The sequence below is a fragment of the Tetrao urogallus genome, assembly GCF_951394365.1.
Source record: "Tetrao urogallus genome assembly, chromosome: 5".
Taxonomy (NCBI): Eukaryota; Metazoa; Chordata; class Aves; order Galliformes; family Phasianidae; genus Tetrao; species Tetrao urogallus.
Window position 1 is genome coordinate 42,930,573 of NC_136818.1, and position 26,736 is coordinate 42,957,308.

General features: G+C 36.5%; 1 protein-coding gene across 1 annotated transcript in view; it reads left to right on the plus strand.

Annotated features, from left to right (window-relative positions):
* The window catches only part of KCNMA1 (potassium calcium-activated channel subfamily M alpha 1), a gene marked incomplete at both ends in the record, with an annotated part of 433,608 nt that extends 429,691 nt beyond the window's left edge, over window positions 1-3,917 (plus strand). Inside the window, one exon of the mRNA XM_079535276.1 lies at window positions 3,766-3,917. Within this exon, the coding sequence (XP_079391402.1) occupies window positions 3,766-3,917 (152 nt within the window). The remainder of the gene's footprint in view (window positions 1-3,765) is intronic.
* Window positions 3,918-26,736: the final 22,819 nt, after the last annotated feature.

Below are 26,736 nucleotides of genomic sequence, written 5' to 3' on the forward strand. Positions count from 1 at the left end.
AAAACAGCTGTTTGAGAGAACTGTGAGATTGTTATAGATGTATTGAACTAATCTTTTACTTTTAATTTTTGATTTATGCTTCAAGGAAGTCTTACACAAGTTATTAGTACTTATTTATTTTTTTGTGATGCAAGCCCTTAAGACCTCCATGAATGCATTTGGGTGCTGACAACCCATAACAAATACAAGTGTATGTCTGAGAAGAAGGTGATTGTTTTCTGCTTTGTGATACTTTTGAAGTTACTTAGACATTCCAAAGTCTCTCATCTGATGGTGTCAAAAGGAAATCCATCAAATAGGGTAGAAGGATTTGTATCTCTCTTAAAGAGCTTTTATTAAAAAAAGAAAAAAAAAAATTCAACAACAAAAAAAACATTGAAAACTAGGCTTGTTCTCACTGTAACCTATGGTTAGGATCAGTATGCATGTGCCAAAAAGGAGAGAAACAGACAGGACGCAACAGAGGACTACCCACATTCTGGTGGATAAATCAATAACTGAAGTCTTGATTAAAAAAAAAAAAGTCTAGACTTTTAAGGAAAAAGTGTTTTTGTAAGATGTGTAAAGATCTGTGCTAACACTGTAAACATAACAAAAAAGACTTAAAAGTGTGTAAGGGATTCAAGAAGAATATTTAGTAACTGGGAGCAGAATACATCAGATGGAAAGATGGAGAAAGTCACTCCTCCCATTTCAAAGGTAAGTATAGTGAGTAATGGACTTCCACAGCAGTTTCATCATTATGTTATTAAAGACAATTTGGACAGTAGAAGAAGGACAGGAGAAATGAAAAGCTGGGTCTAAGCACTGATGCAGGAGATGGTAATGCCTGGATTAAGGTTTCAGTGCTCGCAAAAAGAAATTTAAAAAGCAAAAGAAGTCAAAGAAAATAATCTACAGGTTTCTGCATTTACTAATTATCTTCTGTATTTATTACTTGCTGGGTGAAGGCATGAGACTTGATGGTGTCAGTTTCTAAAGATCGGCTCCCTGGACATGAGTTTTATTGTAAAGATTAACATATAATTATCTTGTTCTGCAGTTCCAGGGAAAGCAGGGGCAAAGCAAGTGCTTTTCACTTGCTGCTGAACAGCACGCTGCAGCTCATCCTTAGCACCAGCACAGTTCTTTCCCTTCTTGCTCTGAGATTGCATGAATTTGCAGCAAGTTCTGTTTGTAAGGAAAATTTGTGTACTGTATGTTCAAAAAGAAGCTAGAGATAAAAGTTCACAGTGCTTAACTTGACTCAAAATCATTTTAAACACAAACCATTAGAAAACTGTTAGTTTGAAATTGTTTATGTGATCTTGCAAGGCTTTTAAAACATGATAACCATCACACTTTACACCTCTCTGAAAGGTTAGTTTAATCGTAGATCACATAAAATTGGTTTTCACAAATGCATAATGGTTCATGTGTCACACTTGAACTAAATGGTTTTTTAAATGGAGCTGAAATTATTTTGATGTGTACACACTACTAGATTTTTTTTCCTACAACCTTTCTTAAACCAGCTCCCATCAGGAGCCATTCCCTTAAAGTCTCATTAATAATTCAGATGTTCTGATGACTTTAAAAGATCTATGGAATTGAGGCTTTTTTTTTTTTTTTTTTTTTTTTTTTTTAAACTGCTTGACAAAAAGATAAATGAATGTAGAAAGAAGCAGTAGGAGTCTGGCAAGCTGTAGATCATCTCTGAACAGATTGTAACTTTATCATTCTGTCAGGAAGAATAATTTAGAGCACTTAATCAGTTAGCTTCAGTGTGCAGGATGTAACATTATGAATTCCTATCGTCCAATCTGTTCAAATCAAAGGGAACTTAATTATAATAGGTAAGAGAGAGAGAGAGACATGGGAAAGAAAACATTGCTCAGACTCAGGCAACTTTAAGCAGGTAGGAAAATATTTACCTTCATCCAAAATGAGTCAGATATTTCCCAAAAAAGAAAATCATATTTTTAATAATGACAGGAAAACCATTGCAGTCATTCTATTTCAGTAATCCCCATCAAATAATGATGATACAACTCCTTTCTATAATTTTTAAAAATTATTATAAATGCATAAGCACATATAACAAATATGTCAGTAAAAATAATGGATTAGCTTTCCTGAGTTAGGGGTTGGTTGCTGGGGTTGGAGTGTCATAAGTAGATGCTTAAAATCCACAGCAGGTAAAAGTGACTGAGTAAAGGGACGCTGGAAATTAATCCCCTTCTTCAGAGCCCTAACTTCACAGCTAGTTGCTTATTTTTACACATCTGTGCCTGGATAGTTGTCTCTCTTTCTGCTCTTCCAATTTCTGTTCTAAGCTCTGCCTCCTGAGCTTGGTCTGAGATGAATTATTTTTTTATTTTTTTTATTTTTAAAATAAAGGTGCACCCCTCTCTTTCCCTGATTTGAGCCCTGAGATAGCAGCATTTCGGGGGTAAGCTGAAGTGCTAGTTTGTATTATGTAGTGAGACAGTGAAGCTGCCAAAGCATTCTGAGTTTCCCACAGGTATGAGAAGTATTGCATAAATGTAAGTACAGCCACTCTGATGTAGCATACATTGAACATGGCATGTAACAATGAAAATGCCACAGCTGCAGAATCCTATCCCCAGAATCATTTGAACTCATTGCTCTGCACACCCACCTCTGGAAACTGGATAAGGAGAGAAAGAGAGATGGGTGAAGGAAAACCCTGCTCACAATGTATGAAAGAACAAGCACCTGATGACCATAAATTGCATGATGATGAGGAGTCTTTAAGTACTCCAAGTACTTAGGTATCCTGCAAAGCTACATACCTGCCATTAAGGAATGACACCAGTGTTAGCACTGGCTTAAGGAAATCCTTTCTTTGTTTTGTGAATTTTGTGAAGCTTTTGTACATACCTGCATTATGAGCAATGCAGAACAGCGGCCATAATCCTATGCAGTGAGGGAGTGGCTGCAATGTTATAATTTCTCCTTCCTCCCAGCCTACCCCAGAGCAGTGCCATAAAACTCTTCCCATGATGATGGAAACAGGCTCTGCGCAAACATACTGAAGGGCTAGTGGCCCCACTAATATCTTAGTAAACCCTTGCTTCCCATGCCTTGCTGTCATGTATCACAACTAATCTGTTCAGGATTGAGCCTTTACCACCTGCAGCACCAGGTAGATTGCATCCACCTGTACAGGGCAAAAACCCACAGCTGGGCTGCTCAGTAACCATGTCAAACCCATGCCATGTCCTCTGGCACCAGGACCTGTGAGATGTCCTTCAGGTCTTCCTCTGCATGACAGTGAACACCTCCAGGCTGAAACAGGACAGAGAAGCCCCCCAGCTTTTGGGGTACTCCTCTGAATAGGACTCACAAGCTCTCTTCTGCACAACCTTTACCCCACCTGCTCTCCCTGGCTTCTCAGTTTAGCCTTTTATTTGTACTTATTGTATTTATTTTTTTTCAATAAATGAATCAGAGGGCATTCACTTGAGCATGAAAACAAAAAGAACTCTCACAACAAGCAAACTGTCAGTTTTGTTTAACTTCTATCAAATGTGCAAATGTGTCATGCTCCATCCATAAAGAGTATTTTCAGAGGTATTAATCTAATGCACTGTATCGCTTTTAATTAGTCAAAGTCACTTTCTATTGATTGCCTTTTCTCTATAAACTTTACTGACTGCTACCCCCCTCTTTTTTTTGGTGTTTTTGCTTCTGCGTGCTTCACTAATTAAAATTCTTATTTTCCCTCCTTATTCTGTCTCTACCCATTTTGCTTCTTAGCAGAAAAGAAATGGTTTACAGATGAGCCGGATAATGCCTATCCCAGAAACATTCAAATCAAGCCCATGAGCACCCACATGGCCAATCAGATCAATCAATACAAATCGACAAGCAGCTTGATACCACCAATCAGAGAAGTTGAAGATGAATGTTGACTCCGAGGCCAGAACTATTTTTTTAAAGCCTGACAAACTTCATGAATGGTGATGTGACATTTATTCCTCTTACATGCTGAACCACTGATGGAGAAGTTACGAAGGGCAAGTGTAATGGAAAAATAAAGTAGACAGATCTTTGTTTGTCTGCCTTTAATATTGCTTCCACATATTTTGGAAACTATTTCATTTATAAATGAACATAATCAGAACTAGTCATGTATAGCCTCTAGCATTTTAAATTATTTTTATTTATTAGAAAAAATATATTTTTTCTTTTTCTTTTTTTTCATTGTCAAGTATTTTCCCTTAAAAAAATTGCATATGTGGCCAGACTCCTAAGAAATATTAGAAAAACAACCACACCTCAGTCTTTGGCTTAAAGGAGAATGATGGTCACAGTAATAAAGACATTTAATTAAGGGAGACAAAAAATACATTTAAAAATAAATAAATAAAGGTCCAACTTGTATTTTAGTAAATCAAAAAAAAAAAAAAAAAAAAAAAAAAAAAACAGAAAAAAAATAGTTCACGTACATGTTTCTTTACTGGAGGATGTGTATTTTGTTCAGCATTGACACCAGCTCTTAATAAACTGAACTTATTTATTTTCAAAGTTGAAAGTCATATTTTTGTATGTGTAACATTCTGTTGAGAAGTCCTTTGTTTTATTACCATACATAGCTCAACTCCATGGCCATGGTCAGGTCCAGCCACCCCACACTGAGCAATCCCTGCAGAAGGCATGCGTCTTCTGTGACACTAAGCATAGCAAACACCACCCTGAGCTAGGGACATGGCAAGGTTCTCCCAGATAGCACTTGTTATAAATGGCAAACGTGACAATTCTGTGCTGCCTGTTGGCCATCAGCTGTTGGTAATTGCAGGCAGTTCCTCTTCTTTTGCCACCTATTACAGTGCTTTAAGGCAGGGTGCATAAACAGTGCATGAACTCATAAGGCATATGCCTTCTCATCGTTCATATTTCGTTGTTTTCTTACTTCAGAATTGCTGATGGTCCCATATCTGTCCTGATCAGCCATGAGCTTTATCTCCAGACCTTTGGTAATAGCACATACCTCAGTGGGAGGCACACTGAGATTCCTTCGATGAGTTCAGGTCAGAATAGAAACATCTGACTTAGCTTCAGTTTCACAATCTCTCAACATAATGTTATCAGTTGACTCTTGTACCAAGCAACATCATATTTTAACATTTTTTCCCCTCCTTTATTTCTTTCTTTCATTTTACTTTGCTGGGATACCAGATACAAAAGTACAGACATAACCAAATCAAAGTAAAAGCAATGAATGTATCTATAATGTTAACTTACAAAAGGCCTTTGACAGGTGCCTTTTGTGCCAGCAGTTTCACAAAGTTGCCAACAAGCTTTATAGCCATCAGACAAAGATGTGATGTTTCATATCTGTGCTGCAGTATCTATTCACCCAAGCATTTGATGTTCTAAATGATTCAGTAATACTCTATATCTCAGATTAGCAACATCTGACACGACTGTGTGAATAATTAAAAATTAAAAATTAAAAAAAAAAAAGGACTGTGCTACTGAGGATTAAAACAAAAACCTAGGACCCAATTATCAGGAAAAGCAGATTTCCATTGTGCAAGTCAACTTGAGGCTTTGTAATTTTGCAGAACTGTGAAATACCACAATAAAACACACCGTGGTATTTTTATCTTTAGAGAAGTATCAGTGAATCAAACAAATAAAAAGCAGATGATACTAATTTATTGTGAAAACAATTATGTCCACTATATAATCCAACATTTAAGCTAAACTATCTCAGCTTCAATGTTTGTCCACTGGCTGCAGTACAAATATAGCCACACTACCACCTAACAGGCTTTAGTCTGGAGTGACTTCTTGGACTGTGATTACTTTGTTGTTACATTTTGTAGAGTAGTTATTTAAACAAAAACAACAGGAATTGTTATACAGTATATGTAAAATTGGATTGTTTAGGATATTTCACTCTCCTGCAAAGAAACAAAACAATTTAAGCAGTTTTTCGTTACAATTATTTAGACTGTGGTTATCATATTTCACATTCCCAAAACAAAAGACAATTCTGGTGAGTTCTTCCAATCTCTGCTACTTGAGCTATTAACATGCTGTAATCTGCAACCAGTTTCTGTGTTGGGTCACATTAAGCCTTTACTTTGAAGTCAGTGCTCCTTTTTCATTTATGAACTGCATTCATACTAACCACAGTGAAAAAAAGCTGGTCCTCCATACAGGAGAATTTCTGAAATGTATGTTTGGTTTCACATCTGTACACAAATTATCTTTTTTTAGAAGACTGCTGTTTAATTGTATGTGTACATTATCACAGATGGTGCCATTTCTGAATATCCTTCCTTCAGAAGTGAGTACTCAAATTATAATAAGCACTAATGAACCAAACACAATAGTCCTACATCACTAAGGTTTGTGCGTCTGTCCAGTTTAACTGTCATACATCAAAATGCCATGCTGCCATCTGTACACAACTAAAGGACAAGCTCTGATCACTCTATATGTAAAGGTAGGAAGACAGATCAATAAACAAAGAGCAAGAAACAGAGAAACACAGGTATAAGTATGCTATTTGCACTTCCCATTTGTGGAAAGCCTAAGAGTAATCATTGATCTTTATTTTCTCCTCTTCTTGGTGATCAGAGACTCAGGACTGGTTTCTGGGAATTAGATGGAGGGAGGTGTAAGTGGACAGTAAGTGGAAGTCCAGTGGAAATCTTTTGCTTAGAGCCATTAAACACCACAATAAGGTCAGCACCAATGCTTCGAAATATCATATATTACATTAAGGCAAGTGGCTGGAAAAGTGGCCCACGTAATATGTGACAGGAAACATGATGATTGATAGAGAAATAAATTTTTGAACCTCTTAAATATTTCTTACCTTCTGTCAAATGAGAAGAGAAAAAATTGGATTTTAACTTTCTCATTAGTTGCATGCAAGATCAATCCAGGCTAAACAATTTTTCGTAAATCAGGTATTGGATTGTGTGTGCACATGTGAATGTGTGTTCGCATATGTATTGACATATATGTGTTGACATATATATCCAAGTATGGATACATGCACACAAATTTGGGGTTTGTCTTAGCCTTTGCTACCAGCCAGAATCATCACGAGAAGCATGGCATTATGTTTTATGGAGGGGTGAGGAGAAGACATACACAAAGTGAAAGGAAGTATGTTATTTATGGGCTAGCGTATGGAGAGCTTGTACCTACCAGTCTTGCCTGGTTTGAGCAAAGAGAATCTGTATGTTGGTTGGCAATTGTCTGGTGTTGCAGTGACAGCACAGTACTGACCCCTCCTCACACATGCACATGCTCACCTGCTTGCATATGGCCTGCAAGCCTACAGGGCTCTGTCTATTGTCTGGTATTTTAATTCAGCACCCAAAGCTTTGGGCAAAGCACCATGCACATCCTCCAACATCCAAGCACAACAAACATGAATGTGGAAAAAAAAGATATTTAGAACCTAAATGTGATGCTAAAGACCTCAATGTGACTGTTTTATTGTTGCTTGTAAGGTGATGGGTACACAATATATTTTTTGAAAAAAAGGAAAACGCTTACAGAAAATATAGAGAATTCAATTATAGAATAAATGATTCAACCATTTCCTTGAATGTTACAAAGATTTTCCAAAAATGTCACCCCTATGTTGACAGCTTTTGTTTTTTCAACTCAACAGCTCTGGTCATATGGCTCAAAGTACAAGCTTCTTTGTCCAGGGTATCGTTATGTACTACAAGTACATAGACAAGGTCATTATTCTGCCTATGGTATAAAGAGACTCTGCAAGCCCTGCTAGTCCAAAAGACAGGAGCATGGGGACAAGGAGTGAGAGTGTGTCAGTGAAACCCAGAGCATTCCTAGCTCATAGCTATTCCCTACTTATGTTTGATGGGAAAAGAAGTATTACTTATTCAAGGTGAATACCATAAAATTAACAGTGATGAAGCCCTTACTGAGCCCACAGATTTCTGAAAAAAGGTGCCAAGAATTCACCAGCTTACAGGCTGCTGCAGTAGATGCGGCTGTACAAAGTTTAGGCCACACTAAATCTCCTTTTTCCCCCATTTTTCATTTATTACCAAAAAAAAAAAAAAAAAAAGCAACACAATCACTCAAATATGCATGGGAAAAAGTGCAACTGTAATTGGCCAAACACAGAAAAGAGAAAATGTAGTTTGCATGTAATATGCAATAAGACACTGCAACAAGAGCATTTGAAGTTTTTATTAAAGTTTGACAGATAGTAAGGAGAGGTAGTTGCTATTGGTGACGTGGGTTTTTTTTGGCAAAGTAGGAGTACTGTCATTTCTTGAAGTCCTTATATGGAAGGAAAAGGAAGGGAAAGAGTAAGAAGGTGTTCTCATTCACAGGGACTATTTTTGTTGGGTTTTGTATGCGTGTGCATCTGTGAACTGTGTCTAGCCAGTACTGCAATAACTGGATGCATAAACTAATGCATGATAAAAGCAATAACTTAAAAAATAGGTAATTCTGCATGTCTGTTTTCACTATCCGTTCACTCACCATTTAATTCATAAACTTGTAAACAACTTCCCTTTTACAGCCTACTCACATGGACTCCGAAAACAGAGCAAACACATGCTATCACCATGAAGCATGTTCATAATGGCTCTTGAATAGCAATGTATTTGAAATGAGCAAATAACAAAGTTGAGGTGTGGTGGATTTCATTTTTAAGGGTGTTATCATTGTGAATATCTTCAGGATCAATAAGGTGTGTGTGTTCCAACTTTCATTTCAAGTTTAAAATCTACTTAAAGCAACTGTGTGAAATGGGAAGAGCTGGACAAAGTGAAAAAAGAAATCCTTCCCCTGAGTTATAATGGCCTGGAAACATCTGTCAGTGGCAATGGCAGACACATGAAAAAAAAGAAAAAACACAACCCATGTCAGGTGAAAGGAGAGTTCTTGATATTCATTCTTTTGTTCTCCTCTCTCTGCCATGTGAACTATCATTCTCCCCAGCATTTGAACGTACTTTTTATTTTTTATAAAATTGTTTTATCAATCCAGGCTAAGTAAGAATTTTAAAAATTGTTACAAATGCATGCTTCATTTCTAGGTTTTTTAATATCCAGTTAGAAGGCATAAGATCTGTAGAATTTTTCTACTGAGCAATATTAGTAGGTGTCGGTACAGCCCATTTGAAATGAAGAAAGGAATGGAGTTGTTCAGCTGTGGCCACTGCCTAGGAACCTACATGGGCCTATAGTGTGGAGAATTCTACCCCAGCATTTATCAAAGCTACATTTATATAACTAATGCAGCTATCCTGCACACATAGATCTTCTCTACTATAGAACATATGGCCACATTGAAACTATATAGCCTATGGTGTTCAATAGTCTATATAACCAAGTAAGTTCCACTGAAATCAATAGATAGGACTGCTGGTCTAATGTCTGTGCTTTATCTAATGATGTACTACTGCTAACTGTCAAATGAGAAGGGATGGGGTTGGGGGGAGAAAGGAAATACATATTTTTATTTGGATCTAATTAACAGTAATATCTAACTTAAGAATCTAAAAAGAGTAACACTGTATCTAATTAGAGCCTCACTGAGGTTAAAAGAAAGCTTCTTACTGCTTCAATCAATTTAGAGGAGAGCTTTATAACTTAAAAAAAAAACAAAAAAAAAAACCAGTAAACAACACAATATATAGGCAGTTGAGTGCATATAATAGAAAAATATCTTTTTGAGAAATTAAAAATTGGGCATATGAGCATTTTGTTAACTGGACAATAACTATAAGGAATGACACAAAAATCTCAGCGGAAGTTGTCTCAAGCAGATGTTCAAAAATGTTGCTTCTGCTGTTTTTTCTTGGGACATACATACTTAACCAATGCAAATAATCTAAACTCAGTCAAAAATAGTTGATATAACCATAACTTTTGCATTTCCACAGAGTTCAAGGCTGATTTCTTCTTCTTTTAGAAAATAAATACACAAACTTATGCATACAATATATTTTAATGCTGCATCTATTTAGTTATAGTTTAGGGGTGGGCATAGGGGGGAGTACTCTGTGAACCAGCTATCAATTTACAAGAAAGTTCATCAAGAAAAAGGAGTATGACTTCATCATTTTACTTTTTGTCATTATGGATTTATGAGAGAGAACAAATGCTGGTGCTCAGAAATGATCTACCTGACTTTGTCATATGTAATAAATATCCAGTGATAAATATATTGTCCTGTAAAAAAGGTTTGTACATAACTTGTACATGGTTTCATTTTGTATTTTTCTCAGATTAAAATTTATGTATTTGTGTTCTAAAACAAGGAGATATTTCTGTGTTCTTTTCCCCTCTTTGAGATTGTGCCCTGAAAAGCAATGTAATATGCATCACCAAGTCAATAATACTTTATTCACAAACCCATTATTATTAATACTTTGAACTAAGAATGACACAGATGCCAAACAGCTCTCCAAGACCAGCCCTTTTCTAAAAATAATTAATATCAGCTGCTGTTACGGAATTTCTGAGAGCTATAAGTGAATAGTTCTGCTGCAGTAACAAATATCATCCTTGCATTAGTTATGCAATCACTTTTGCAATGTGGTACAATTTAGCTGCTTTAAGTGGCTGAACACAGCATCTCTCAACAACTTCAGCTCAAATAGCTCAGGTTATGATGAACAGAGTTTTTTGATTTCTCATGATTGACAGTTTAGTGGAAATGATGTCATGGCCTGAACAAGTGATGGAGTACCTGGTGGGAAGGCAGGTCAACTCAGGGGATCTCAGGTGCATGCAACATACCTGAGTGACCAGAAGGGGTAGAGCTAGGATCCACCCCTTCCCAGGCCTCATTGAAAGGTTGACAGTGGGGGTAAGGGTATTTTGCTGGAGATCCCTGCCTACTGAAGGCCTTCCAAAGGTAAGAAGTTTTTCTTTTTGTTTCTGTGTCCACAGCTGCTGCATTTGGTCTTGTTCTTGTTTGCTGTAGCCTGGGATTTTGCCATTCAGCTATTGTTGCTGTACTTTCCATCACATTATCTATATATGTTAAATTTATTTGCCAAATGTTAATTGCACTTCTTTTATTTCAGATGGGAAAGCAAGCATAATTGTACATGCAGATGTATGTTCTTTTATTTTACAAAAAAGCCAGACTCTTTGAGATCTGTAAGATTATATACACGTGTTTGAGATTTTGCAATTTAAACTAGCCTTGTTAAAGTCAACACCATTAATTTTCAGTACAGGAACATTACATTTTTAATTAATCATAGATCTTGTTTGCTACCAAAATACAGACAGGAAATATGTAGAATCAAACCTGACCAAAGAACAGCTAAGGTACAAAGCTGGGTTTATTTGTATCTACAATTCTATTACTCACTGATACAAAGATTAAATTGAGAAACACACTGCAGCTCCTCCCAAAAACGACATAGTCCTAATTAGCAAGTGGCTTCAGTGACCAGGCAGGCTGCTTACACCTTTTACAGATTACAAGGCAAGCCTGCTATACTTCCATGGTAGTACCTTAACTACACAATCACAGAATCGTAGGGGTTGGAAGGGACCTCCAGAGATCATCGAGTCCAACCCCCCTGCCAAAGCAGGTTCAATACGATACGTTTGCATTTTCTAGTACATAATGATAAACAAATAATTCTGTTATATAATTGCAAATGTATGATAAGATGAAGAGGTGTTTTCATAAGTAGAGATTTGCACAATCAAGGCATACCTTTGAGACTAAAAAATATGTATTGCCTAGAACATATAGAGGGTGGAAAGCTGCTTTATTTTTTTTATTTTTTAGATAAGCTTGATTTTGTTTCCTTGTTTGTTTGCTGGTTGGTGTTTTTGTGGGTTATTTTATGTCCAGAGGGAGGTGTGGGACATAAATAACAGTTCTGATCAAGAGCTAGATTTTAGGGATGGGGAACATGAATGAAATTACTGCTTCACAGTTTGAAGGGGAGTTAAAAGAGTTGCTATAATCTTCTTACAGCAATAGAAAACAAAGCAAACAAATAAAAAGCTGGTTTTTGGGGGTTTTTGTTTGTTTGTTTGTTTTCTTGTTGTCCCTCACCACCATCTCACCCTTTTCACCATCTTTCTTGAAAGGTAGAGGATCTTCAGGCCTATTTCTAAGTTCGGAGACACTCCTATTAAGTGAGTCATTAGCCAAATAACAGTTGTTGCACCTTCCAGCAGTCCCTGTTGTTATCTGTACAAGCTCACCATTTTTTGACAGCAACAGTGAAACAAGATTCATTTAATTACAAGAGCAGTGATGAAAATTTTGTGACATGATGCCATTCTTTCAGAAACCTACCAATATTATTGTTTGGTAGACCAACTGTGCTGCCTTCCCTGATCTCATATGATACAGGTTAAAAACAAGAATGATGGCTAACACTGGACACTCTCTCCCTGAGCACTACAAACCTTAGACACAGTTAACATTAAAAAAAAAAAAAAAAAAGCAAATCTTACCACCAGACAGTGACAATGGAACAGTTGTGGGCAGCACATGTGCCAGGATTACATCCCTTATAGCTGCAGATATTAACGCTGTAAGGTCGTGCCATTGCAGTATTGCTTGCTGGTGGTGGGATGTTCTTGATTAGGAAAAGCTATCTATCATCTGATTCTTTGTACTGTTCTATCACAGAAATAGCTGTATGTCAGATAGTTGGCATTGGACTGCTTCTAATCAGTGTGAACTAATATGGCCTAAATAAGCTATGTAGTTCTTAACTTCTTTGAAAAATGTACTAATTCATAAATCAACCAGCTAATCCTGTGGCCTTGAGCTCTAAACATAAAGTCATTACAACTTCTGGAAAGGCAGAGAATATAAAAATAATAATATAAAACATTTTACTATAAGCTGGTAATCCCACTATCTGCACTGTAGGCTATAGTCTGAATCATCAGGAAACAGCACATTCCCTCCTAGTTAAAAGTTAAGCCTTATCATGAGGACCTACACTGTAGGGCTCATAGGAGCAATCTTTTTTTTACACTCTGGGGCTCATTGGAATAAGCTTTTTTTATCAAGAAGTTTTTACATATACATGAACGTGGCTTTCAAATAAACAGCTGCTTACCATACCTGTAACTTGGCTAATTTTTTTCCCCTTTGGGAAAACAAACAAACAAACAAACAAAAAAAACAAAAAAAAAAAAAAAAAACCCAAAAAAAACCCCACAAAACTGTAACAGTTAAGTTCTGCCACCTAGCTAGCAGTAGAAACCTAAGCAGTGGTGCCTATTTTGGTATGCAGCCATCTTGTTGAAATGCAGAGCCTACCCCAGACTCACACCTATAACAAAAGATGGATCTAAGGAGCCTGAAGCAGGGTGACTGATAAATGTGAGGAGCTCAGTTGATTTGAGACTAGAGGACTGACTGCCTGCACCACAATATTTTGCTGCAAGGTGAGCCTAGTCCAAACAGGAATATGAAGCTGCTCTAAAAACAGATAAAAAACAGGTGGGGAAAAAAAAAAAAAAAAAAAGAGGAAGAGAGAAGTAATGTAACTGGCTATTAAAATGAAAGAAGTATCAGCAGCTCCTGGCAGCTTATTCTTTTGTATGTGTATATGAGCTACAATTTAGCGTGCAACAAAGCATCTGAATATCCTCAGAAAGCTTAACATGTAATTGCCTCAAAACAGTGATCCAGATAGACAAAGGTCACAAGTCAATCCTGCTGCTTTTAGTCAATGGGGCTTCTGTTGTCCTACACTGGAAGAGATATGTTACCCCGGCCATCCCTAGAGCTGAGCTAAGCAAGATGGGATGTGAGCTTGTGCTTGTGAACCTTGCTTGGGGCATGGCATGGGCGGAGGGAGACTTCGAGCCCAAATCAACAGTGTGGATTCTCATTCAGGTCTGTTTGCTGGGCCTGCTGAATGCCTTACTTTGCTGGCTCTCTAGTGTAGAAATCTGCAGAGGCTGCACAGCTGGGCCCTGTAACTTCTTAGACTGGATTTATTACGAGAGAGAACTTACCATGTAATTTCATCCTACAGAGATATAGATGAGCTACAAATATGAGCTAGTGAGAGAATCTCTACAGTGTATCAGAAGAAAGGATTTGTGTACTCATGGGAAGTATTTGATAGAGTTACTCAAGTTTTTATCCTAGTTCTTCTCTTTTCCTCCTTTCCTCCTCATCCTGTGAAAGAATGGTGACTGATGAGGGATTGAAAGCTGTTACTGTCCCCAGGGGATCAAGAGGAAAAACTAATCTATAAGGTAATATTTTCCTGTCTATCCTCTGTCATTTAGCTGTCTCTCTTTCTTCTAGAAAGGGACTCCAGACCTGGCACCGCTGCTTATTTTTCAAATGTAACTATGTCACCTTACACTGGCCTTTCTAAGGATTCATGGAGTCCATTATTCTGAATTAGTATTCAGAACTTATTTGTATCATGTATTAGTTTCATGTTATCTTTCATATAGCAAGTGAGTTTGAAAGGTTTTGGAAGACTTTCAAAGAGGTGTTACATATCTAATAAACTCTGACTATGAAAGAAAATGGGGGAGAGAGAGAGAGAAGGGGGGAGGATGGAAAAAAACAACTAAATGATATTAAATGATATCAAATAATATCCAAACATAACACAATTGGAAATAACACAGACAGATTTCATCTGCAAGGATTTTATGCAGTTATGCAGTTGTGGATACATTAGAAAAGACTTTAATTATATATCCTTCAGGGCTTAAACTATGTATTGTTTCTGCAGCTAAGCCAGGTCTTGAGAATTATTTCTGGCTCTAATACATGATCAACCACTTTAAAAACACTCCTTCTCACCTCTCCCAGCTCCCACCCATCATAGGGTCTAAATATATATATATTAATATAACTTCTTTTTGGAACATCCATTATGCCAAAATTTTCATCTACCTTTGGGTACAGTTTGCCTGTTTCTACTTTCTCATTTATTTCCAGCAACTAGACACTAGTGTCCAGTAACCAGACACTCTCCATCTCTGTCAAAAGATCTTATGATCAGTGGGAGAGTGAGTTCAGAGTGTCCCAGTGGATGTATTGGAGAGAGATGAACACTCCAGAGCACTTTTTTATGACTTTATTCAGTTCCCACTTTCTCTTCCTGCTCGGAAGAAGAAACTCTTATTTCTAACATTTTTGTCATCTTAGACTCTCCATAGAGGACTGCAAATCAAATCACAGTAAAGGTTTGTAAAATAACCTTTTGTACTTGAAATTTCTTACTATTGAGGAACTGTAAACAATTTTTTTTCTCATTGTACTCATTCAAATGTTATCCAGCACACTTCTAACCTCTTGTTAAACATTAGACACAATATATATTTTGAAATGCACTACCTCAAGGTACAGTGAAAAACAAACCAATAAGTATTAGTTTAAGCATAGATCGAAGTCTTTAAATGTAGAATGCATAAGCCATGTGGCGAGGCTGATTTATGCATCCTTTCCTCTCCCCCCCTCCCAGTATACAGCTTGAACGCAAATATTTCTTAAAAGCCAGGATCATGATACTTTAATGTGAAATTGACAGAAACAGTACTGGTTCCTTTACTTTAAAGATAACTTTGTAATATCAGCAAAAGACAAGAAAAGTGATGATCTGTACATACATATCTTTGAAACAATCTCTTCCTTAGCAGGAAAATGTTAACTTTTCCTTGTGATACACTTTGTGCTGTAAAATAAATTTCCAATTCCACACCACCCGTGATCAGCCATCTCTGTTCTGTATTTTCATAATGCAAGATGTTCATTGCTTCTGCAATATTCTATTAGGTTAATACAATCCTTCAGCCTTTCATCGTACTTGCAAAGGAGAAATAAAGAGTGTGAAAGACGGTGAAAAACTGTGAGAAACCCAGAAAGTCATCATGTTAGGCTACCTGACTTACAGCCTCACACTTTTGAATGACTTGCTGAGAAACAGCATTTTAGAAAATCAGATCAAATTATTACAAAACACGAGGACTGAACATGAGACTAGAAGGTGAAGGAAAAGAGATACTTAATTATGTATGATAATTATAGCTGAGAAGGTTTAATATAAGAGGGAATTTGAAGCTATGTAGAGATTTTTGGTAGCTAAGTAACTCAGACATTTCTATGGATGGTAAGCATGACAAAGAAATCCTTTTGTATTCACTAATTGCTTCAGCATTCATTGTTTCCTTGCAGTGTTGGATCAGTTTCTGCAAGGATATATCAATTCATCACTGTAGGTTTTGCAGGTGCTTTCTTGGACTTAGAATCTGTCCAAAGAATTTGCAGGGAAGATTGTAGTGCCAAGCACTGAAACTTTTTTTACAGTAATTTGATTCAATTTATTGTAGTTGGACTTCCAAAAAATAGCCCTCTTACTGCATGCTTGAATGCCTGCAGGGCATTTTGTAGGGAAATCAGTGAGCTATTCTATCAGCGAGCTATTCTATCAGCAATACATTCTTGCTTTTACCTCCTATGATGTGTAACCATAAGTTGTATGTTAATACTTATATTACTTACATTAATACTTATATTACTTCTTTCTATTCTTGAAATATACCTGAAGAATGCACATCAGAGAAGTCCTCTACAAAACAGTGTCTTTTTTATACCTCAAGCTGACAGTGTGTATGAATCTTGCAAGAGATGGACACAAACTTTATTCTTATTGTTCCTCTAAAACATTGTGGTGTGCTGCACAGTGACCACAGAAGAGTTTATATATGACCTCAGCTATGACGAAATCCCTTCCCCTCCCCTTCTCAAAAAAAAAGTACTTGCAATCACAATGATAACTATATCTACAGTATGATTTGCATAGGTAGCTGGTTAATTTTTTTTCTAGTATGTCTCTCGTAATCAATTTAGTGTTATTAGAGGCTGCAGAATTAGTTCATCATTCTCTAGCAATTGTTTTATCATTACATCTCTGACCTACAGGCCTGCTTCTACTGGGACTGAGATTCTGTAGTCAGTTAAATCACCTGTCCCTTGGTAATAAGTGCTGTGAAAGCATAATTATAAGGACTTAACTAAGACCATCAATTTAGAGCAAAAATAATACTGTCTATAAGACTTTCAATATTTAAATCCCCCAGACTGAATAGTACAATTCTGGTAAATTTCATGCTGTTAGAGACTGACATATTGTTGTGTTTGAATCTCACAGAGCATACTCCAAAGCTGTGTTTACTTTTCATGAGTACTATGGCCATCTCATTCCATTATATCTTGTTTTCATATTTTCAAAATACTGATCAATGTAATTGTTTTCTTGCCATAAAAAAAATCTGGTTTTATTGTTGGTTTCTTTGTCTAGTCAGAAAAATAAATATCTGATGATGAATTATGAAACTTTTATTTTGTCCTGTTACCCTAAGTTCTTAAACATGTACTTTCATTTATGTTTTACTTGGTCACAGAGTAGACTTTAAAGGGATTTCTGCTTGCACTCAGTTGTCCCCTCTTCCTCCTTCACAGACACACTGACATCCAAGGAAAAGATTAAATATAAATAAATTCCAGTCAGAATTTTGCCAGTAGCTCTACAGGCTCCCCATTATTTGGAGCATTTACTTTAGGTGGAGCCTCGCAATACCGATATGCTACAATACAGTTCTCTACATACGATGCATACCTGAGGGAACACATCTGTATCATGTCTAACTTAAAAGTAATATAAAATATAAAATGTAATTACCTGGGATCTGCTGCTACTTATGCATAGACTTCACATGATCTGTGAATTAAAAAAAAAAAAAAAAAAAAAAAAAAAGTTGAAAAAATACCACTTCATGAGACCAACAAAGAAATAAACATTGCTCAGTACATTTAAGGGAGGGGTGAGGAACATCATTAGCAAGGCTTGTGCTGGGGAAAGTAGGATGGAGGAGAAGATAGCAAATGGTGAAAGACTAAAATACAAAAGAGAAAGTGTTATCTCAGTAAAGAAAACCAACTGAAAACAAAGGGAACAGGGAGAACAATTGTAAAGGAGTTCAAGATTGGTACAGAATGATCACGCCAAAACTAATGAGCTTTTTGTCAGGCTTTAAAATCGACAGATCTACCATGTGCTTCAGCGAACTGCGATTTCTTTCCATAGCAAGGCGGATGACTTTTTATCAGATGTGTCACTTGGTGAAATAATTGCCAGCAATAATAGTGCAATAGCAGCATACTCAGAGCACAATTTATCCATGTCTATTCTATCTTTCAACTTCAAAGCTTCTACTGCCTCACAGATCACATCAAAATGACACCTCTGTCATTAATGACAGTGGTCTAATGCAATACAGAGAAGTCAAATCACTTCTCCAGATAGGAAGAATGCTCTCATACAGAAACTAAGCATGTGCACAGGCCCTGACATTCATATTCAAATGTGTATTTCTGGAGAAGAGGGTGGGTTTGACATACAGATTTATTCATATCTGAAACAGCTTGATTTTAGAAAGCACAAAAATTACTAGGATTAGAAAAGAGGGGAGCGGAGAGTAACACATAGAGATTTAATTAATGCAAATGAATACCTAGATTTGGGAAATTTCTGTTGCCACAGCCCACAGCAATGGTTATACTGTGCCACAAGTCAGAGATGTAAATTGTCTTTAAAGAAAGAAATAATTCAAATAAACATACCTTAAGAGGCATGCACTGTCTTTGTAAGCAAAAACAAATATTTTCTGGCTCCAGAAACAAGCCTTACTACTGTGAGAACCCTCTTAGTTTGGTCATTAGTCATCTAAAGAATAAAGCCTGCAAACTGTAGTTCTCATAATGGAAAAAAAAAAAAAAAAAAAAAAAAAAGTCTGCTTATATGCCAGCCCTATTTTGAAATAAGCATAGAAAAATAAATATCTAAGCATGAAAAATATTTCTTTTGCTTTCTTAATATATATAAACACGCATGCAACCAACACAGTGGAAGTGACGCTTAAGTTTCAATAAGATGTGTAGTTAAGAACCATATTTAAAGGCTCAGCTTCTCAGTTCAGTGATTAAATTTACTTCATAGGGATTAACTAAAGCTTCCGAGGGAAAAACGAGTTTTAAGATTATTGTCAAATTTTACCAATCTCTCTCAAAGGACAATTTCCTGAAAAGGCCGCTTAGGCGGAAGTTAAATCTTTACCACAGTACATTTCTGCTTTAACTAAAAAACCAAACAATGTAACAATTAATAAGCTCACATTGTACAGCAACAACAGACACAAAAATATGCTACTCTAGAAACAAAGGACCAATTATTTTCAACAGACATTTTCCCAATTATTATTCCTAATCCAAGAAAAAAAAAATTTGAAATCAATCTCTCAATTTAAGTGTTCAAATGGCAAAAAAATGAAATATTATCCACCCCAATTAGTAGTGTATTTTCATTTGAATAGTGTGTAATGCAAGCATCTGACTTAGTGTGAGTGTGTGCTTTGTTTTAAGTGCTGGAGGCCTTGCCTTGAATGTTGGCACATCTGAGATGCGTGACTTGAAAAATTTGTACTGAAATTCCATGGACATGATCTCAAGTCACGATAATGGGCCAGAGGATTATAATGCTTCTGTAAAGGTGGGTTGCTGGCATGCTATATTTTTCAGACATAAACAAACAACTTCTAGTTTTGCACTGAAAAGTTGGAAAATTGGAAAAATTTGTTTTCTCCAAAGCTGTTGTCTGTCAGATAGAAATAATTTATTTTATTTATTATTTTACTTGTAGTTAACTTTAGTTTTGTTTAATGGTTTACTTTATTGGCTGCCTGAGTTACCTTGCCTTCTTTCCTAATTTTATTACACTTGCTAAACACCAAAGCAAGCAGTTGGAGTTGTAAGTACAATTGAGCTTGTCTAGAAATGACAGTGTTATGTAGCAAGTTTTTTTTTCTTGACCCACAATGAAGTATCATACAAACCTTTCCAGTATCTATTATCAAATATTACGTATTGTTGAAGACTACAAGATTTCCATATGCACATTTTGGGAAACGTCCCTAAGGAGTACTATATATAGGTGGAAAAAATTCACAAAATTCCTTGGAATTATCCAAAAAGACCTGCCCTCTGGTGTCCCTTGACCTAGTTCATTGTCACTGTCTGGTTTGAGCCTGAAACAAGATATTGCACATACAAGTGTTAAATAAAGCTCTTAACTTATTTTATCTTCAGTTTAATTTATCCGAAGAGTTCTGATAACCTAAAACCTCTATTTCCTCAAAGGTCAGGAGTTGTACACTAGTAAATACTGGAAGTATCTTCCACCTGTCCTGCCAGGTTGGTTCACCTTTTATCCGATGTTGTCTAAGGCCAAAGAAATAATTAGCCTTTGTTGCTGTTTGTATTCAGAGTTTTTAATTTAACCTTTGTACACTCTCCACACTGGCAAAGTATAACTATGTTTAATCAGCACCAACTAGATCGTGCTGGCCTGCACACTTCAGTGTTAACCATCACATCATTTATAAAACACCAATACTTTTCCATCCATCTTTTTCCTCTTGTTCAAATCAGAGGATGGCTTACAGTAAAAGGAATTTTAAACACCATATATTTCCAAACATCCTGGCATGAGCAGGACTGCTACCCACCAGCTCAGGCTGCCCAGTGCCCTATGCAACCTGGCCTTCTTTGGGCAAAATATTCCAGTGACTCATGAACCTCTGACAGAAAAATTGCCACCTCGCATCTAACCTAAATCTCCCGTCTTTTATGTAAAAGTCATTCTCCTTTTTCCTATCATTATCAGGACATGTGAAAAGTCAGCCTCTCTCCTGTTTATAAGTGCCACTGAAGTACTGGAAGGCTGCAGTGAAGTCTCTCCAGAGCCTTCTCTAAGTTAAATAAGCCCAGCTGCCTCAGCCTTTCTTCATAGGAGAGGTTCTCCAGCCCATTGATCATCTTAGTGGCCTTCCTCTGGATCTACTGCAACAGCTCTGCTTTTTTCTTGGGCTGGGCGCTCCAGGCTTGGACATAATACTCCAGATGGGGCCTCCCAAGAGCGTAGTAGCAGGGGACAATCACCTTCCTTGTCCTGCTGGCCTCTTATGATGCAGCCCAAGCACATACTCCTAGCAAAACTTTTTCAAGTCTGTCCAGTTCCCTCTGGATGGCATCCCTTCCTTCTTTTATGTCAACATGTCAAGCTCTCCACTCAGCTTTGTCTCATCAGAAAATTTGCTGAGGATGCACTAGATCCCACTGTCAAAGTCTTTGATAAAGACGTGGAAAAGCATCAGTCTCAAGATGGACGCCTCTCACCATTGGCCTCCACCTGGATATAGAAGCCTTGATCATCTTGGCCCTTTGGCTGTGACCATCTAACCAATTCTTTATTCATTGAATAGCCCAGCCTTCAAATCTTCATCTCTCCAATTTAGAGACAAGGATGTGGTACAGGACCATGTCAAAGGCCTTGCACATATCCAGGTAGATGACATCATTTGTTTTTCCTTTGTCTATTGATGACATCAATCCACTATAGATAATTGAAGTTACGTTTTCCTTTTTCCACTCACCAGAGACTTCATTTGACAGCCATAACTTTACAAATATGATGGAGAATTTCTTAGCAATCACATCCACTAGTTCCTTCAGGACACTGGGATGTTATTTTGCCCCATAGGCCTGTACTCATGAAGTGGTCTTGGACTTGGTCTGCTCTTACAGTGGAAGGGATTTTTGTTCCCCTAACACCCCATAGAGGTTCAAGGACATGAGGCATGAGAAGCTTGACTGCCAGTGAAGATCAAGTCGAAGAACTCACTCAGTACCTCAGTATTCTTCAAGTCCATTGAAACCAGTTCTCCATTCTCATTTATCAAAAGGAGCGCGCTCTCCTTTGTCTGTCTCTTCTGAGCCAATGTATCTGTAAAATCCCTTTTTGCTATTTTTCACATTCCTCACCAAGTTTAGTTCCATCTTCACTTTGATTTTCCTGATCCAATCTCTGCATGTCTGGACAGCATCCTTGTATTCTTCCCATGCCACCTATCCCTGCTTCCACTGCCTGTAAGTTTCCTTCTCTTCCTCGGTTTTACCAACAGCTCCTTACTTAGTTATGCTGGTTTCCTGCCTCTTCTGCTTGATTTCTTATGCCAGGTGATGGAGAGCTACTGTGTTCTGAGAAAGGAGTCCTTAGAGGGCTGCCAGCTCTGTTTCATTCCTCTGTCCCTAAGGACAGTTTATTAGGTGATCTCAGAATTATAAAGGTTGTAGAACACCACTAAGTTGTCCCTGTGCGGCATACTTAACAATTTTCTTGAACACCTGGTGATTCTAGGTGATTCCACCGTTTCTCTGGGCAGTCCATTCCAATGCCTTCATATTCCTGAGAATAAATTGTTCCTAATATCCAACCTGAATCTCATCCAATAATCCCTTAAGCAGCCAGAAATTTGCTCTCCTGAAGTTCAGTATACTGATTCTCTTCTTTGCCAGGCCCATATTCCTTGAGATCGTGAACTCAACCAGAGCATGGTCCCTCTAGCCCTGACTGCCTCTAATCTTAACCCCTTTGATGATCTCTGCATTGGGGAGCACCAGGTCCAGTAACACATCATCTCTGGTTGGTCTGATCAGGAAGTTATCCTCAATGGACTCCAGAAAACTTAAAGGGAAAAATCTCTTTCTTACCACCATGTACGTATCATGAAATGACTTTCCTGTTTGTTTATACAGATAAATATTATACATATATATTTGCATTTATTAATATAGAAAAGCTTTTACTTAAGTAGACAATACAAGTAACCTATTTCATGTTTTTTTATAATTTTTTAACATGAAAATGTCTAGATAATTATCTTAAAATGCCCTACAGTTTTAATGTACAAAAATTGTTTTCCAAAGAAGAGAAATAATCAACAGGACTGCCATTTTTTCCTCATTAAAATTCATAACATTCTTGCTAAACCTGTATAAGAAATGCAAGATCTCTCGTCTTGAGAGACACTGTAGAAACACATAAAAACATTTTGAATTCTTCACACAAAAATCTGCATTTGGTACTCCCAACTACTCCTCTTAAGTGCCCTCATAATTAGAAACAGATCTGGATCTTTGGGAAGATCAGAGAAAGTCTCTCTGCCTTTATGCAGAATTCAAACCATTGTTGGGCTCTGTACATGGTCTCTGGGTTTCTTGTGGTTTTTTTTTCTGTTGTTGTTGTTTTTGTTTTTGTTTTTGTTTTTTTTTTATTTCATTTTACTGGAGTACAGCAGCTGCTGTGATACTGTCTTCTTCTTTTTTTAAATGTATATTTTTGCAAAGATCCACTCTTTTAGAGTAAATTGGGCTCATCATCCTTTCAACTCAGAATTCTTTTTCACTGTATGTTGAAAAGCACTGTACAAACTACACCAAACAGGTAGCTCATATGAATCTCTCTGCAGTATTCACCCTTGTTTACGCTTACTGCCTTTCTAGTGTTTCTTCAAGTATTAAATGTTGGGTTTTGTTCCAGGCAGGACTGTTGCTGAAACAAGTATATTTTTTCTGTTCCAAGTTCTGGATTACATTGCTATTAAAAGATTGGTGTGCAAAGAAAACACTAGAAGTAATTAAGATCTTCATGTTAGAGTAAAAACATAGAAATGTTTGTCTCCCGATTATGACTTTGTAAGGAAAAATACTTATAAAACTTCTACCCCATAACTTTTCAAGGACCCAAACTAAAAAGCACTTTCAGAGAATGCAAAGATATAGTAGTCCCAAGATGAATCTGCCCTACAGTCCCCTTTTCTGCCATACAAACGTTTGGGAGCTTATCACTGAAGCCACATTAGTCTTGATTTAAGGTCTTTTGACACATTATTACAGCACACTGCCATCACTTCACACCTGCCATTCTGTCAGTCAGAAAAGAGGGAGGGGAAACAATTTTGATGTCAATCAACAAATCCTTTGGGAGGTGTAACCTGTTAAGACATATTACCCTTTGCCCATTGCAATTTACAGGCTTTGAATTTAAAGGACATACGCCAGAAATAATTAAAGACTAATCTTTTTGTACTCACTTATGTATGAAGGCATTTAGCACCACCAGCACATTTATATTGTCCAGAAGAAGGAAAAGAAAGAGAATCTGCTGAGTGTGGTACTTCTGTGTTTCAATTTCTATTAATCACTTGTGCTGAATGGATGTTAAAACTCTTTGTCTTCATGAAACAAATATTTAGAACAGTAGCTATAACTTTTACACTTTGATTAATGCCCTGGTACAGTACAGATTATGCCAGCATGACACACAATCCCTAACATTGTCTATAAGTCATAATATTATTTTTAAATAGAAGCAATATATTAAATTATTGAAAAATAATCTCACAAAATTAAAAATATACAGAATCTTATTCCTTGTATTTCAGTGGTTACGAAAAGAAAAGAAAAGAAAAGAAAAGAGAAGAAAAGAGAAGAGAAGAAAAGAGAAGAAAAGAGAAGAAAAGAGAAGAGAAGAAAAGAGAAGAAAAGAAAAGAGAAGAAAAGAAAAGAGAAGAAAAGAGAAGAAAAGAGAAGAGAAGAAAAAAGAAAAAGAAAAAGAAAAAGAAAAAGAAAAAGAAAAAAGAAAAAGAAAAAGAAAAGAGAAGAGAAGAGAAGAGAAGAGAAGAGAAGAGAAGAGAAGAGAAGAGAAGAGAAGAGAAGAGAAGAGAAGAGAAGAGAAGAGAAGAGAAGAGAAGAGAAGAGAAGAGAAGAGAAGAGAAGAGAAGAGAAGAGAAGAGAAGAGAAGAGAAGAGAAGAGAAGAGAAGAGAAGAGAAGAGAAGAGAAGAGAAAAGAAGAGAAGAGAAGAGAAGAGAAAAGAAGAGAAAAGAAAAAGAAAAAGAAAAAGAAAAAGAAAAAGAAAAGAAAAGAAAAGAAAAAGAAAAGAAAAGAAAAGAAAAGAAAAGAAAAGAAAAGAAAAGAAAAGAAAAGAAAAGAAAAGAAAAGAAAAGAAAAGAAAAGAAAAGAAAAGAAAAGAAAAAAAGAAAAGAAAAGAAAAGAAAAGAAAAGAAAAGAAAAGAAAAGAAAAGAAAAGAAAAGAAAAGAAAAGAAAAGAAAAGAAAAGAAAAGAAAAGAAAAGAAAAGAAAAGAAAAGAAAAGAAAAGAAAAGAAAAGAAAAGAAAAGAAAAGAAAAGAAAAGAAGAAAAAAAATCCTGGAGAATTACAACTTGAGCATGACTTTGTTTCACCTTGCAACTATTCTGTTGTAATTTACTCAGACATCGAAGTAATGACATCAAACTCAAAATCTGAATTTAGGGAGATTAAGCTGAATTCGATTTCTCTCTCTATGCTAGATTTTTAGAATAGTAAAGAAGAAAATATCAACATTTACACTGTCCAGTTGTTACCATTCACAATTCATCTCCAGAAGGAACATCTCATACTTAGATTGACCTTAGAGCTAGAAATTAACTACAAAATGAGAATACTATGGAGTAAATAAAGCATCAGCCAAGGACTATATAGCCCAGAGAAAACAGGAATCAAATGAAGTAATTATATTGTAATTTTTTTTTTACAATATTGCACTGTATTACTGTACAGCTTGTTTGGGCTAGGAATGGGATGGAACAGTGGAAGCTCTGACTTGCAGCTTCCATTGTGAATTACTACATCATTAACAGGGAAAGCAGTTTTGGTAGCTGATCTGCAAAAAATTGTGCAGGCACTTTGTTCTGTAGGCAAACCCTACTGCCCTAGAAGAAAATGCATTCAATACATTTCAGGAAACTGGCTCTTTCCTGCATCTTCTTCCCACCCTCCCTCATTATATACACACATACACATATGCAATAAGAGAGAGAATGCAGATGTAAGAAGAAGAAAGCAATTGCTCCTAACTTTGCCACAGACTTTGGGAACTAATTCATCACCTCCTAAACAAACAAATACACTGTGGCGTACTCTACTCTAGTGTGGGTATCAAAATCACACATGTGATTGAGAGTGACACAGTCTCCTCAGTTTGTATTCACAAGATACTTTCATCAGGTTGGTATAGATTAACACATGGAAAAAATCATTATGCACATATTTGTTTACTAAAACAATCTAAGGGAATGGAAGAGCTAAATTATTTTCAGTTAGTGATAACAAGAAGAATGTGTACTAGTAACTGATAACTTTCCTTTGAGGCAAGTTGCTTTTTATAAAATAAGCAAATCATCTTACAACATGAAAGATTATGTCTTCTCAGCTCTCATATTCAAAAGGAGCTTCCTTTGAGGAAGGCAGGAAGTTGAAAGATGGGAAAGTAGGAATGGGAGTTGGATTTGCATTTACCATTTTACAGAGACAGGAGGAAAACGAGGACATCTTCAGCATGTCTCCTCTTTTAAATGTGCCATCTAGATAAATCTGTCTGTTTAAGATCTAATTTTCTTCTTTCCATATTATCATGGTACCAGAGTCCCTCTAGCTGTTTGCCCCCACTGCACTCCTCTCCTCTCTCTTTGGAAATGACTCAGACATGATCATCAGTTCTTTAGCCTCTGATTCAGGTTGTTGTGGCATTCTTTAACTTAATATATAACATCAGCAACTGTTAACTGTCTTTAAGCTACAATGAACATGAAAAGTAATACAGAAGCTCAAGAAGCTAAGACTTTCTAGGATGGACCAGAACTGCTGTTTTCAGGAAACATCAGCACTCACAGCCACACAAAAGCCAGAAGCCAAATAACTTTATCTAATAAAAGACCAAAACAGTATAAGCAACATCGGGTTTCATAAGTTATAGTAATAATACTGTAAAGAAGCTGTAAACATAAAGAAGCTGTATTTTTGCTGGTGGC